The sequence below is a fragment of the Ahaetulla prasina genome, chromosome 1, assembly GCF_028640845.1.
Source record: "Ahaetulla prasina isolate Xishuangbanna chromosome 1, ASM2864084v1, whole genome shotgun sequence".
Taxonomy (NCBI): domain Eukaryota; kingdom Metazoa; phylum Chordata; class Lepidosauria; order Squamata; family Colubridae; genus Ahaetulla; species Ahaetulla prasina.
This window is the reverse complement of record NC_080539.1, coordinates 273990346-274004254: the sequence shown is the minus strand read 5'-3', so window position 1 is coordinate 274004254 and position 13909 is coordinate 273990346. Positions and strand designations below refer to the sequence as shown.

General features: G+C 39.8%; 1 protein-coding gene across 5 annotated transcripts in view; it reads left to right on the top strand.

The window, feature by feature from the left end:
• Positions 1-209: 209 nt before the first annotated feature.
• The window catches only part of GALNT18 (polypeptide N-acetylgalactosaminyltransferase 18), a 397689-nt gene continuing 383989 nt past the window's right edge, over positions 210-13909 (top strand). For 3 of the 5 annotated variants that reach the window (XM_058159996.1, XM_058159968.1, XM_058159959.1), the window contains exons 1-2: positions 210-463; positions 710-984. In XM_058159996.1, the coding sequence (XP_058015979.1) occupies positions 750-984 (235 nt within the window). In that variant the 5' untranslated portion in view covers positions 210-463; positions 710-749. Of the gene's footprint in view, positions 985-13909 lie in introns of all 5 variants that reach the window. The other 2 variants (XM_058159987.1, XM_058159977.1) reach the window with 2 other exon arrangements.

Below are 13909 nucleotides of genomic sequence, written 5' to 3'. Positions count from 1 at the left end.
ACAAACACACTCGCCAAACAGGAGCCTGACAGCTAAAGAAAGCCGGATCGGCGAGCAGGTGGGCCTCCAATGAAGCTCTCCCCTCCAAAGTCCCCCGTTGGCCAACCGCTTGGCGAGGCCGCGGAACTCTGGACCAGCTCCTTCTCTTTATTGGACGAGAGGCTTGTCAATCCGCCCCCATAACACACCCGACTCGCCAGCTTGCGGCTTCTAAGGGGTGGCTTAAGGAGCGGTGGCTGCTGTGAGCTGTGCGAGGCGGCACGGCGGAGAAGAAAGTTTTTGCAACACTTGGGCACCTGACTCCGCATCTCTCGCCCGCGCGCGCTCCGGCGTGAGGCTGACCAGAGGGAAGCAGCCGAGCCTGGGAGCGGACAAAGCTTCGGAGACAAAAAGTTTCTGCTTCTTTCCTTTGGTTTTTCTTGGATTGATTTGGAGCCGGGAAGATCCCAGCAACCGAATCAAGGTCTCGCCTTCACCTTTGCTTTTTGGCCGGGGGAGAAAATGTTCCTTGTCTGTGAAACGGGTCGCGATTTAGATGGGAATTCGCTGACTTGAGATTCGACCGGCTTCCCATTTGGCGGAAAGTGAGAGAAGGGTGTTTAATTACTATTTACTATTACTATTTATTGACTTTTTCCTCTTTTTTTTTTCCTTTTCCTTTTTCTTGTGCTGCCGCCGCTCTTCTCCCAACCCGCTTCTTCTACCGAAGCACCAGGTTTTGTTTTGGAGCTATATGGAGGGATCTCAGAATGGTTTGCAACAGGAAAACCAAAACTTTAGTGTCCACATGCGTGATTCTCAGCGGGATGACTAACATCATCTGCTTGCTCTACGTGGGCTGGGTAACCAACTACATTGCCACGGTTTCTGTGAAAGTTCAGGAGCCGATCTCGGAGAAAAAGTTAGAGGAAGACAAAGGAGACACTCTAAGGATTATAGAAAGGCTGGACCACTTGGAAAGTGTCATCAAGCAGCACATCCAAGGTACTCTCGCTCGCTCGCTTCCCGCGGTCCCGTTTCTCTCCTTCGACAGATCGTCTTCCCCATTTTCTAGATCTCTCTTACTCCCTAACCCCCCCTCTCTTAAAAAAAAAACACCCAAAAACCAAGCGTTGCACAGGTTCCGTTTATGTGGAACATGGGTGTTTTGAGGTCACATTCCTGCTGCCAGGGGCGGGATGGTGGACTGTGGTCCGAGGGGAGGATGCGCGGGCAGGGAGGAGGAGGAGGAGTGGGGGGGGGGGAGAGAGAAAGAGCGGATAGTTAAAGAGGAAAAGAGATTCGTTGAGGAGAAGAATCGGGAGCTTTGTTAGGGACGGGCTCTCCTTGATCGGGCGAAGGTTTCCCTACTTCCTGACTGCCTTCCCTCTCAGCTAAGTCGCTGGGTGCCGCCGGCTAAGTCGCTGCCTGCCTGGCTGGCTGGAGCGAGAAGCTGAGGCGATGGGGGGGGGGGAAGCGGGCAGCGCCCACCGCTTGCTAGTTTCCTTCCTCCGTGTGGCTCGATAATTTGGACGCCGCTAGATCACAAAGGCGCTTGTCGAAGGGAATCCCGCTTGCCTTGAAGCCTTGGGGGGAACCGAACGAACGCCAGGCAATTCCTGACAGGAGGCGGTTTGATGGTGTGTGTGTGTGTCCCTCCATTTCCCGCCTTTCCGAGAGAAACGGCGATTGCGAAGAAGCGGCTGGTGCCTCCCAGCCAGAACCTCTGCCGGTGGCTGTGGGGTAAATCTGGCGCTTGACAGCTGGCAGTTTCGCCCGAGAGAGGGAAGAGGATGTTGGGGAGCCTCTTTGCTCGGCCAGAAGTCCGATCCCGGTGGAGGATCTTCTAACCCCATTCTCGGCGTCCGAGGAACGGCATCTCCTGAGCCGGGTGGGTTGGGCTCTCGCTGCGTTCATCGGTGTAACAAGCCGGCTTTCGAGCCTGTGGAAGTTGCTCCGTCGAAAGAGACCTCGGGAGATCTTCTCTTGGGAAGATCTTGGCACGAATCGCTGGCATTGGATTAAGCACCTGATTTTAGTTTTCGTTCCCCCGCCGCTTCGGATTGTGCTATGGCTATTCGCGATCCCCCCCACCCCCGCCCATTCTCCATCTCTGCTCCTAAAAGCCTGGCCTAGTTGTGTTAATTGCCTTTGTATATATAGATTACAGTTTATTTCGGCGTTTTGGTTCCTCGCTGCTCCGATTGGGAGGAGGATGGTTTGGGAAGACAACCTGAGATGATTCTCAATCTGGGTAATGGCATTTTAATTTGGTCGCTGTTTGACTGCTTCTCCTTTAGAGAGGGATGCTGGGGAAGAATAGGAAACATCATTTTCTTGCCAGATGTGGTTCTGGACCATCTCCTCCTTTCTGCTCCTTAATATGTTATTAGTTACAGAAGGCATGATATATTGTCTTTGCCTCTGATGGAGATGGGAGAGGACCATATTCCTTCCAAATGTTTTAAGGGCTCATGGCCAAGTGGGGGTTACATTATTTCTGTCTTCCCTCTTTCCCATTTTTTTAATGAATTTTCTGGAGGGGAAGCCCTTGGCACATTTTCAGATTCCACACTCTTTTGTTTCTCAATATTTTGCACAGTTTTAATCAGATAAAGAGACCAGGCTCTGTTGTTACATTTGTGCAGAGTTTGTCCATAGGGCGATCACAACGAACGGCTTTATTCTTATTATTGGAATTGTAACATCTAAGGGGGAAAAAAGAGTCTATGAAAAATAAGAATGTTTGATAACTTTGGTTATCAATTTCTTGGGCTGAGATCCTGCAGTATTCAACTCTTCCATCCATCGGACAGAATTTAGCTAGTTTGCTACAGCTGGCAAACATTCCTTTTCTCCTAAATCAATTTTGCCAGTCTGACAGAATGCTCCAGTTAAAAGCATGAGCTTCAGTGGAAACATATTAAAGGCATACACAGCACACATTCATTAGTAGATTTTTATGTATAAAGGAGGCTTTCCGAAGTCTTTCTGGTTCCTTGGTGTAATATGAATGTAAATACAATGTAGACTTCTCCCCCTTCTGTCTATTTACTGGTTACACCTGTGCAAAGATATTTCTTTTTCAGAAGGTGGATTAATATCAGTTCTAACCCCCCCCCCAAATCCTGGAATATGGCCTTATTGTAGAACTTGTACTACTAAAATGTTAAGCCCGCTGTAAGTATGATGTTTGTATTCTGGTTATAGCTGTTTAGAAGTAGAATTCATGCCTTGGTTTTCCCAGGCTTTCCCAGAAGAAGTCAAGTTAATGGAAGTTTTGGTGACATCATAAAGTTTTCTTTCACCGTTGACCTGGCCTTTATTCAGCAGCACAAGTTGAAGTCATGATTTTTGATACCTTGTTTGTGCAAAGATTGGGCAGGCTCCATGACAGAAAAAGTGCTTTGCATGTAAGATGTTCAGCTCACGCTCTCAGATGTTAAAGAACCTATTGACAACAAATTGAGAGTTCCAGCCACAGCCTTAGAACTGCCCTGATTTTTATTTATTTATTAAACAAACAAATATATATATATATACATAATGGCATAAGAACACCTTATAAGGTATGTGCTATTGAAAATGTAGGAAAATATAAAATGGGTCTTTATTGAGATTAGCCCTAAATAAATATGCAATGCATAACTGCAGAGAGCAGTAGCCATGTTGCTCTTGGTTTAAAATTCTGAATGCGGATTAACTAATGACTTGACAAGCTTGGGTTGGAATTCAGACATGACATCTGATAACTGCTTAAATTCCTTTTGCCTAAATTTCTTTTAAAATGTGTCTTCTTAAGAGGGAATTGTTAAAATTAATTAGCTGAATATAATTTTTTAAAAATTAAATCAAGAGAGATAACATTATAGTGTGACTAAGTGGATGATCTTCAAGCACTGCAAGTTTTTACTGTGAATTTGTTAAATATGGTAATTATAACTGTAGGCAACCACTTGCTAAAAAGTGGTTTACTAAATAAAGTACAGTCGGCTTGATTGTGCCATTCCATTGAAATTGAAAGCAAGAATGACTAGGTTCACGCAAAATACAAAATCTTGTTTGGTTGTTTTCAGTTTAAGGAGCTGTAGAAATCCATCTAGAGACTAGGTACTTCAGTTTTCCTATTTGTAGGGTGGGGGTTATAAGATCTGGGCTTTGATTTCCATGGTGTTATTAGAGTTAAAACTGAGAGCTAGCAACTTATCTATAGCTCTCTAGAGTAGCCGGTAATATGGTACCTTTCCAATATGGTGGTCGGGAATTCACCTGAAGAGCAGTGATTTAAGGGGAACTGATCTAGGGAATTGATAGGTGAGCTGGTTTGGTTTGGTTTTTGTTTTGGTATCTGTGTACCTAACTTAAAAGGTTATTGACAAGGTTTTTCAGTAGGCATTTATGCAAGTAGAATTGGACTTAATTTTAAGTCAGAGTGGAGATATGAAATTTGGAGAACGTACTTTGATATTTAAGGATGAGTCAATGACCTTTCAATATTTTGTTTTCAATTATCCATAGGTTAGAATAAGAAATTGTCAAAACACCTGTATCTGCTTCATTGTGGAACAAAAGTCTATGAACACAGCAGGGATTTTATTTATTTATTTGTATTTACCTTTATTTTTTTATAAATAACTCAATGTGGCAAACACACACAATACTCCTTCCTCCTCCTATTTTCCCCACAACAACCACCCTGTGATGTGTCTGGGCTGAGAGAGAATGACTGACTCAAAGTCATCCAGCCAGCTTTCATGCCTAAGGCAGGACTAGAACTCATTATCCTGGTTTCTATCCTGATCTTAATTACTTTACCAAACTAGGAATGAATGAATGAATGAATGAATGAATGAATGAATGAATGAATGAATGAATGAATGTTATATTCATCATGATTCATTATCTTTGCCAAGGATTTCATTGCAATGCTTAAAAAAAAAATACTTCGACCTCTTTTAAGGTAGAGATATCAGGGTTAACCAAAGGTCTGAATAGCAGCTTCCAAATTATCCACCAAAGTTGTGCTTACTGAATCAGTGTAGTCAAGTATTGTAAAATAATTTAGAACTGTTTTTTTAAAAAATGAGTTGCTTTCCATTTGTTTTCCTATATTTCCAAGTCATTGAAGAATGATTTGCCTCTGAGGCTGATCTGGCTTTGGTGCTTCTGTGCAGTGCAAAAGAAGGTTGATACAGCTAGTTGATCATTGCAGTTAACATTTTGAGTTTTTGACCCACACTGCATATTCCCTTGCCTGGAATCAGATCAGAACTTGCTCTCTGCTTTGCTTGGATGAAGCTATCAAGCCTGTGTAGATTACAGAATAAAATCCCAAACCCTGATTTACCTCTTCTTTCCGACTCTGCTGCCACCATCACTGCTGTTCTTTGTTCAGTTAGCAAAATAATGAGAAGAACAGAAAGTGGAAAAAGCAGCTGAGGGGAAAAAATAAGCCAAAATAATTGTCACACCATCCCAGCACTCAAATTTGCTTGTTACTTCTTGGCCTTATAACTTGAGATTGAGAAACTACATTGAGTCGATAATACTATGGATGGATTCACTTTATCATGTAAAGCCGTGATGCACTCAGTAGTATTTTGGATTAGCATGCTTGTTTAATCATGTAATTAGTTTGTAGGCCACTCAGTTACCAAAGTGGCTTTAGGCAAAGTATTATATATTAATACTTAAAAAGAAAAAAAACCCCAGAAAAATAGAAAACTGAGAACCAGTAGCAAAAATCCCTGCTCCCACCCCATCGCCCATGCCTTGCTGTTCCTCTTCTCTGTCCCTGAAGCTCTCGGTGGTGATATAGCTGCAAATGGTCTTAAATGACTGCCGCAGCGCTTCAAAGGGCCACACTACAGCTGATCAGCGCTGTAGGCAGCTAGTAGACCGGTGCCTCTATTTTTAAAGAAGGTAGATCGGTGTGCTCCCAAGTTTTGTATACTTTATTATTTTTATTATTTATTATTATTGGCCATGCCCATTCAGTCACCTGACCACCAAGCCACACCCATCAATTAAGCCACACCCACAGAACCAGTAGGGAAAATTTTTAGATTTCATTCCTGAGTCAGTATAGCGCAGGGGTGGGTGGGGGGCCCCACCTGATCGTCAGAGTGAACTCAGCTGATTGTTGGAGCTATCAATTTGCCTGAACCAGTCCGAATAGGCTGAATCCCACTCCTGGAGGGAATCCATGGATTGAGAGGGAGGAGGAGGAGACTATCATCAATTGACCTATTGAGGCAACCAAAGTGAAATTTAAACTATTCTTTCCCATTAGCTGAAAAGGTGAAGGCCTTCCCGGTTGATCCCTCAGCTTTTGCTGCTGCTGACCCGGCAGTGACCAAAGCAGCTGATCCTGTTCCAGCAGCGCCAGCCAAAGAAGAAATCAAGGAAGAATCCAAAGAGTCTGATGAAGACGTGGGCTTTGGGCTTTTTGACTAACCACCCGTCCTAGGCCGAGTAGAGTGAAATTCAAAAGAAATAAATAAAAAGCATACTTCTTTACCACAAAAAAACCCACAAAAAAACCCAAAACAAAGTGAAATATATTCACAAGTATCAGCAGCTTAAATCCACAGTAATGAACGAAATCGACCCAAATTATCTGTTGGAGTTCTGAATAGCTATATTTTAAAATAAAAGAAAATCAGAGTTTGATTTTTAAAATATCTGAAAGGAGATTTTTCCTGTGATGAGCTTCGGTGAAGTTATCTAGTTTGATAATAAAACATCTGCAAGAAAACAAGTTCAGAGAGTACCAAGGATCCCGCCGTTCAACTCTGAGCTAATATATTTTGATTCAAAGCAGAATTTAGTGATTATCAGTTGCCAAAAAGAATTTTTTTATTCAGATATAAATTATGTGGGCAAAGAGATAGGCTGGGGCATGGTGTTCCTCATATAATGAAATGTATTTTATTGGTAATTGTAAGTAATTATTGTTTGCTTATTTTGCTTTAATTTTCCCACTTTTATCTATTTTAAAAGCATTGCAGTTAAAGTAATATGTCATGGTGTGCAATTATGTACAAATAAGGAGAAGGGGAAAAAATAACAATCAGGCTGTAAGCTTGAAAAGAAGTCAAGACTACTTGAACATGTTAATACTTAGCGTGAGCAAATGTTAAAATAGATGTAAATCTGTTTTGCAAAACAGATCTTTGATACCAATTAAAGTGTGTTTGTAAGAAAAAGAGAGGAAAGTCCAGTTCCAGTGATACAAAATCAAAGGGATGCAAAATCTATGAAATTAATTACTCCTCCATACAAGGTGGCTGGATCAGTATAATAGAGACTTCCAATATTTTTCTAATGCTACTTAGCATGCTGATTTCTCTGTTCCACCTTTCTCATTGCTCATTTTCCAGTCTCCCATAATAGCCACTGTGAATAGAGCAATGCCAAACTCAGTCTGTTTTTCCAAGACTGTGGATGCTGCTTCTCAACCTTCCCATGGGGCTTGTGGACTTTAGGAAATTTGGAGGCTGGCAAAGGTCACCACGTCTCGAGGGAATCTACACTGATCAATGTATTCCAACTGTGATCTTTCCTATCTGAAATATTACTGGTCCTTTTAAAGCCTTCTGTGAGACTCTGCTTCTTCAGAGTCCTCCTTTTTTCCATAAAGCCTTTAAAAGAATCCCCTATTTGTCATGTTTTCCATAACTGACTCTATAAGTAAGACTAAGGACATTTAACAGTCTCAGTAGTGTATTATTCCATTGCCTCTATTTACATTTGCTTCCCCTGTTATATTTCTTGTGTCAAATGTTGGGATTGTAAGAGCCTAAGGAATACCTGTCCCCTTGTATTCTCTGGAAGTGCACATTAACATCACTAACCGGAATAAAATAAACATGAGGTTGATCCGTTTGTGAAGCATCCTTTTATGAGTGATAAAATGTTGCAATTGTTTTGTATATTAACTTGGAATGACTTGGATAAAAGGCTGCCTAATATATGAACTGAAAAACAGTCCCCATTGGATTTCTTCAGTCTTATTTGTTCTCCTTGCGGTGTTTTTACTTCTAGCAGCAAAACTAGAATGTCTAGTGAAGATTACAACCAAGTTAGAATTTTTACTCACCAGGGAATTTCCCCCCCCCCATATTCTAAAGATGTAAAATGTCTCAACGTCCTTCTCTTCCCTCACACCTTACATTTTGACATTTTTAGACAAGCAGGCAGGTCAAGATTTCCTTTAATAACATGAGGCACGATCCAGACAAAGATACTTTAGAACCTGATGGATTTCTCTGTGACAGAGGAGTGCCTGCCAGTAAAATAAATTATCTTTAAAATAAATTGCCTTTTTTGTTGCAGCTGCAGTAATGGAATCTAAATGTTATTACCCACCTGCAGGGATGTGAAATTAAAGGTATCTGTACATTAATGACATAAAAACCTTTTAGTCTTTTCACTGAGTATGTGTAGAAGGACTTTGTGTCAGAGGTAGGTCTGCAAGCTATGTTCAGCTGTTCTGTGTTGCATGTATGTGGCTTTGAATCAATGTTGACTCCCAGTGACTGCCTAGACCAGGGGTCTCCAACCTTGGTCCCTTTAAGACTTGTGGACTTCAACTCCCAGAGTCCTTCAGCCAGCAAAGCTAGGCCTAGACTAGTCCCTGTAATTTTCTTGACAAGGTTTTTCAAAAGTGGTTTGTCACTACCTCCTTCTCAAGGCTGAGAGAGAGTGACTGACCCAAAGACACCAAGCTGGTTTAGTGCTTAAGGCAGGACTAGAACTCTTAGCCAATTTATAACCTGGTACCTTAACTTCTACACCACACTAGTTTTCTTTTCGCCTGTTAACATAAATTATTATACATTCTTTAAACTGGTTTGCAAGTTTGAGAGATGCGTTTGTTTCAAAAATGTATGATTTTATTAGAAAAAATTGCTATAATGTTCCATCAGATTTTCAGTGTTTTTGTGTTAGGTTTATGGGACAATTGAGAGAAAAGGGTATTTAGGCTGTTTGTTTGAGCTCAGAGCTTGGCAATTTGGTTGTAAATGTTTCATCACTATTCGAGGAGACATCGTCAGTGCATTTTGAATTGTGCTAGTCTGTCAGAACACAGGTCTTTATATACCTTTTTCTGAGATGCAAATTAATCTGAATTGTTTGTTCAGATATTTTTGAGTGATGGTCTGATTTCAGATGTTTGATTGGCTGGCTGTTTTGTTGGGCTGTAGTTAAGTACCATCTGTGTGATGCAGATTAGGATTAGAATTGTTCTGAGTCATGGTCTGGTTTTGGCTTGTTTGATAGTTTGAGTGGCTGGCTGTTGTTACTGAGACATGGTCCAATCAACAGTCCTAAATCAGACCATGACTCAGAAATATCCGAACAAACAACATTCAGACTAATCTGCATCTCATAAAATGGTATTTAAAGACCTGTGTTCTGACAGACAAGTACAATTCAAAACACACTGACGATGTCTCCTCGAATGGTGATGAAACATTTGCAACCAAATTGCCAAGCTTGGAGCTCAAACTAACAGCCTAACTACCAACCCAAGCTACTAATATTCAAACACATTTCAGAAAAAGGTATATTTTTTATAAGCTGTTATCTTTGGCCAGTCCTTTTTGTCCGTATCTGAATCTGTTTGTTCTGAATAACTGGTCTTGTTAGGACATGACAGTCTAAATAAATTAAGTGGCAACTGTGAAATCCTAACCAGTTTGTTAACCAGTTTGTTAACAAATGCTGATTAATCATGAACACTACTGCTACAAGTGTGTTCCCCCTGCCAGTAAGATTAAACAAACTCAGTTTTGTCTGTAGTTTACCTTATGCTAAATATGAAAACTGGTGTGTTTTCAGGTTAAAGTGAATCATGACAAATTTAGCTTTTGATATTCTTGTTTAGTGGTTTGTTTTCTGATAGTTGTAAATTCCTTTACAACAATTTACTTGTGTGGAGAAATACTGATCTGAAAATACTTTTAATTTACCAGGTTTTGAATATTGGATGGATACATGTACAAATATTTTCCTGTGCTGGTATCTAACAATAAACCCTTGAATCATGAAAAACCCAAAAGTATAATAGTGATTTCTAGCCATGTTTGCACGTCACAGTAATCCATAGTTTAATGAACTGTGATTTGTTATATTTAGCCAATTTTCTGAGTTTGACCTTTGAATTTTACACATACATTTCAAATATAAAATGCAGCTGGCTAGTTTGTTGTTTCCTGTGAATCTAACTATGAATAGATTAACACTGAATAACAGGAAGAGGGTTTGTTTAGGTTTTCATTACCTAGTGCTCTTTTATCTTTTTGCTTGCATACTGTGCTTTTAATAGCAATGTAAGGATTTATGAAGCATTAATCTAGCGAAATGAATTACCTGGTACAGAGACAACATAGTTTTCAAAGCTTTTCAACTAGTCTATCAAGTCATAACTTGTCATAGACATGTAAGAAGATCTGGCAGTCTCAATATAAAAAGGATGTTTTTCCCGTCTATCTTTAGCCTGGAAATATCCTTCAGACTCTGCCTGTGCGCAGTAAATCAACTCATTGGCTCTCTTACCAATGTTTTACAAATATTTAATTAAATTTACGTGCCACCCATCTCGCTGTTTGAGGAGACTCTTGAGAGTGCATTGAGGATATTCAAGGAATACCAAATACTGAAGTAAATTCATATTACACAATTCTTTTAGTGCTTCTTACAATTACTCTGGCCAGCTTCTGTGCCTCTAACCAGTGTTTGTTATGCAAAAAGCAGGTATGAAAACATTTCTGGAAATGTAAACTTCATAACAGGTAGTCCTTGATTTACAATCACAACTGACCCAAAATTTCTGTTGTTAAGTGAGACATTTGTTAGGTGAGTTTTGCCCCATTTTACCACATTTCTTGCCATATTTGTTAAGTGAATCGCTGCAGCTGGTAAGTTAGTAACCCGGTTGTTAAGTAAGTCTGGCTTCCCCATAGACTTTGCTTGTCAGGAGGTCAAAAAAGGGGATCTCGGGACACAGCAACAGTCATAAATATGAACCAGTTCCCAAGTATCTGAATTTTGATCGCATGATTATAGGGATGCTGTAAAGATCATAAATTTGAAAAACAGTCATAAGTCACATTTTGCAGTGCCGTTGTAACTTTGAATGGTCACTAAATGAACTGTTGTCAGTTGAGGAGTACCTGTATCTGCTAACAGCTATATGGGGTGGCACAACTAATATAGACAAGCTGGTTCATAGGGTAGAACGTTAAGTGGGCTATTCATTCTCCTGCATTAAAGAAGCAACACACCATTTAGACACAGTCCCATTTCCTCCCATTACCTATAATTTGCATCCTAATAACTATAAAATCATATGCTAACACATAAACAACAGACCAGGAACAGTCTAAGACAGCAGTGAAAGCTATGGAAAAGTAAAAATGAATTTAGGTAAATATCTTATTCAGTCCTCGACTTACAACCACTTGTTTAGTGACTGAAAAAAGAGACTTATTCACACATATTACCATTGCAGCATTCCTATGGTTTTGGGACCAAAATTTGGAGACTTGGAAACTGGCTCATATTTATGATAGTTGCAATGTCTTGGGGTCACGTGGATTCACTTACTGTGACTACTATGGCAAGAAAGGTTGTAAAATGGGACAAAACTCACTTAACAACTGAACTCATTTTGGGCGTACTTCGAGGACTATCTGTATCATGTTTTGGACAGCTTTCTAACACAAGGATAACTTCCCCCCCTCTCCCCAATTTTTCTTAGGGACAGTAGAAGCAAAATAGTTCTGATTAAGTTTTAGCCCCAAATTTGGATGTTGTTGTCATTCAAAATATGCTATCATTTGAAAATGTCTCAAGTTTGGCCGTGCGTGGAAAATTCTCTTTAATACGATGCCTTAGTTCATATACCCACAGCCACGTTTTGTTTAATTGTGGCATATTGAATAATGGACGAATACAAGGATTTACAGAGCATTTTAAGTCATAAACATGGTTTGGAAATTGAAGCTGCTGGATTCACCAAACATGCTATAGTCAAAGTGAAACAAACTAGAGTACTCTTGTTAGTTTATTGTATTTATGCTATAGAATGTTGTTTTGCCCATAATTAAGTAAATTGGTGAATGTTTGGGGATGAGATTGCTAAATAATCTGAAGAACAAAAATAGCCCTATTGTGAGACACTGCTAAATAGCATGTATTTAAAGAAAAGCAAATGCAATTATAACAATTCCAATTTTTTGCACACTAATATCGATATATTTTTGTTTTTGGACAATACTTAGAAAGTCTCTGTTTTTTTAAAAAAGAAAAATGTAATTCCTTGCCATTTTTCTTCATTGTATTGATTAATGCTTTTTTGCTTCATCTGAAGTAGTCAAGTAGAAATCCATCTGCTAAAAGCAGATGGCAGATTTCTGACAATTCACTCTCTTAATATTAAAAAGAACAAAAATTATTCTCTAAACATCCTTCTTTCTGTTGTTGTTTTTCAAAGATTGTTAAGGGAACAAAAACCTAGAATATTTCAGCTGTAGATATTGACACACAAAAAGCAGTCCAGCCAATAACATGGAGTTAAGAACTATTTCTGCAAATAGTAGCACAGCCATCTCAACCTCTTTGTATTTGTGGAAATACAACATCCACCATTACTATCCAGTTTGGGCAACAATCACACTTGATGGTATTGATGTAATGCAAGTATCTGGGCTGTACTAACCATTTCTTCCTGAACAACCATTAAGAGTTGGGTCATCAGTTAAAATTAGTTCAGTGGCTATTTCCTTCAAGATCAAGATAATTGCATACTACTGAAAGATAAGCCTTAGGTGCTAATAGTTCTGTGAGAGAATAGAAGGTGATGATTAGGAGTTCCTTTAATGGTAAAGGATAGGTCTATAGTTCATTGGTAAAAGCACTGGGCAGGCAAAACCATCCAGGTTCAGCTCCTGGCATTTCCACTTTAATAAAATTTGGGGGATCACAATTGCCAAACATCTTGTTATGCCATGGTTTAAATAAACCATGCTTGATTGGGTTGGCACACCACACTAAATGGAACCAAACCACATTTCATTTATGGTTTGTGGATTGCAGACAATGCAACCTAATCCAATCCAGTTGAATTAGTGATTTAGCTGTTATAAAGGCATCTCTGCTCAGGAACTGGCCTTCTCTCAGTCTATAGGAAAGGCCTTGTGGACAATTAAAATTTGCCCCCTACCCTGGGGTCAAAAATAACCCAGAGTGGAATTACAGTGCTTTTTGGGTGTACAATATTGGAATAGTTAGCATGGTGAGTTATTGGTATCTGTGAAACAGATATTTAGGATGTTTTAAAAGCCAAAAATCCAATATGCTTAAGGGAAATAATAAGAGAGTATATGAGTAGACAGCACACAAAATGGTGCTTTCTCTTTAAAACCAATTTTTCACTTTAGACCAGAGCTGTCAAACTCCCGGCCCATGGGCTGGATGCGTCATGAGTTGGCCATGCCCATGACTGGTTTAGCAAAGGGGAAAAAAGTCTTGATACATGATGTGACACCGCCGTAACAACATGAGTTTCACATCCCTGCTCTAGACTCTCTCAGCCCTCCTTATCTCACAGGGAAAAAAGGAGGAGGAGGAAGATATATTAGACATATTCACTGACTTGAATTAGTTATAAAGATAATAAAGGAGGGAAATGAATGAATCTAAAGATGGTTTGTTCATATTACAGTTGTATCCCATGAATTTAAATATTGGATCTGTTGACATATTAGATCAGCTATTTTTTTTTCTTTTACAAAAAGGGAAGTCAGCTTTTGTCAGCTTTATCTTTGGTAAAGGGAATCAAGAGTTGAGTGTTTATAGGCAGCATAAATTCTCTTAAAGGGACTCACTTCTGAGAAAACAGGTGGAGAATCTGCTTAGAACG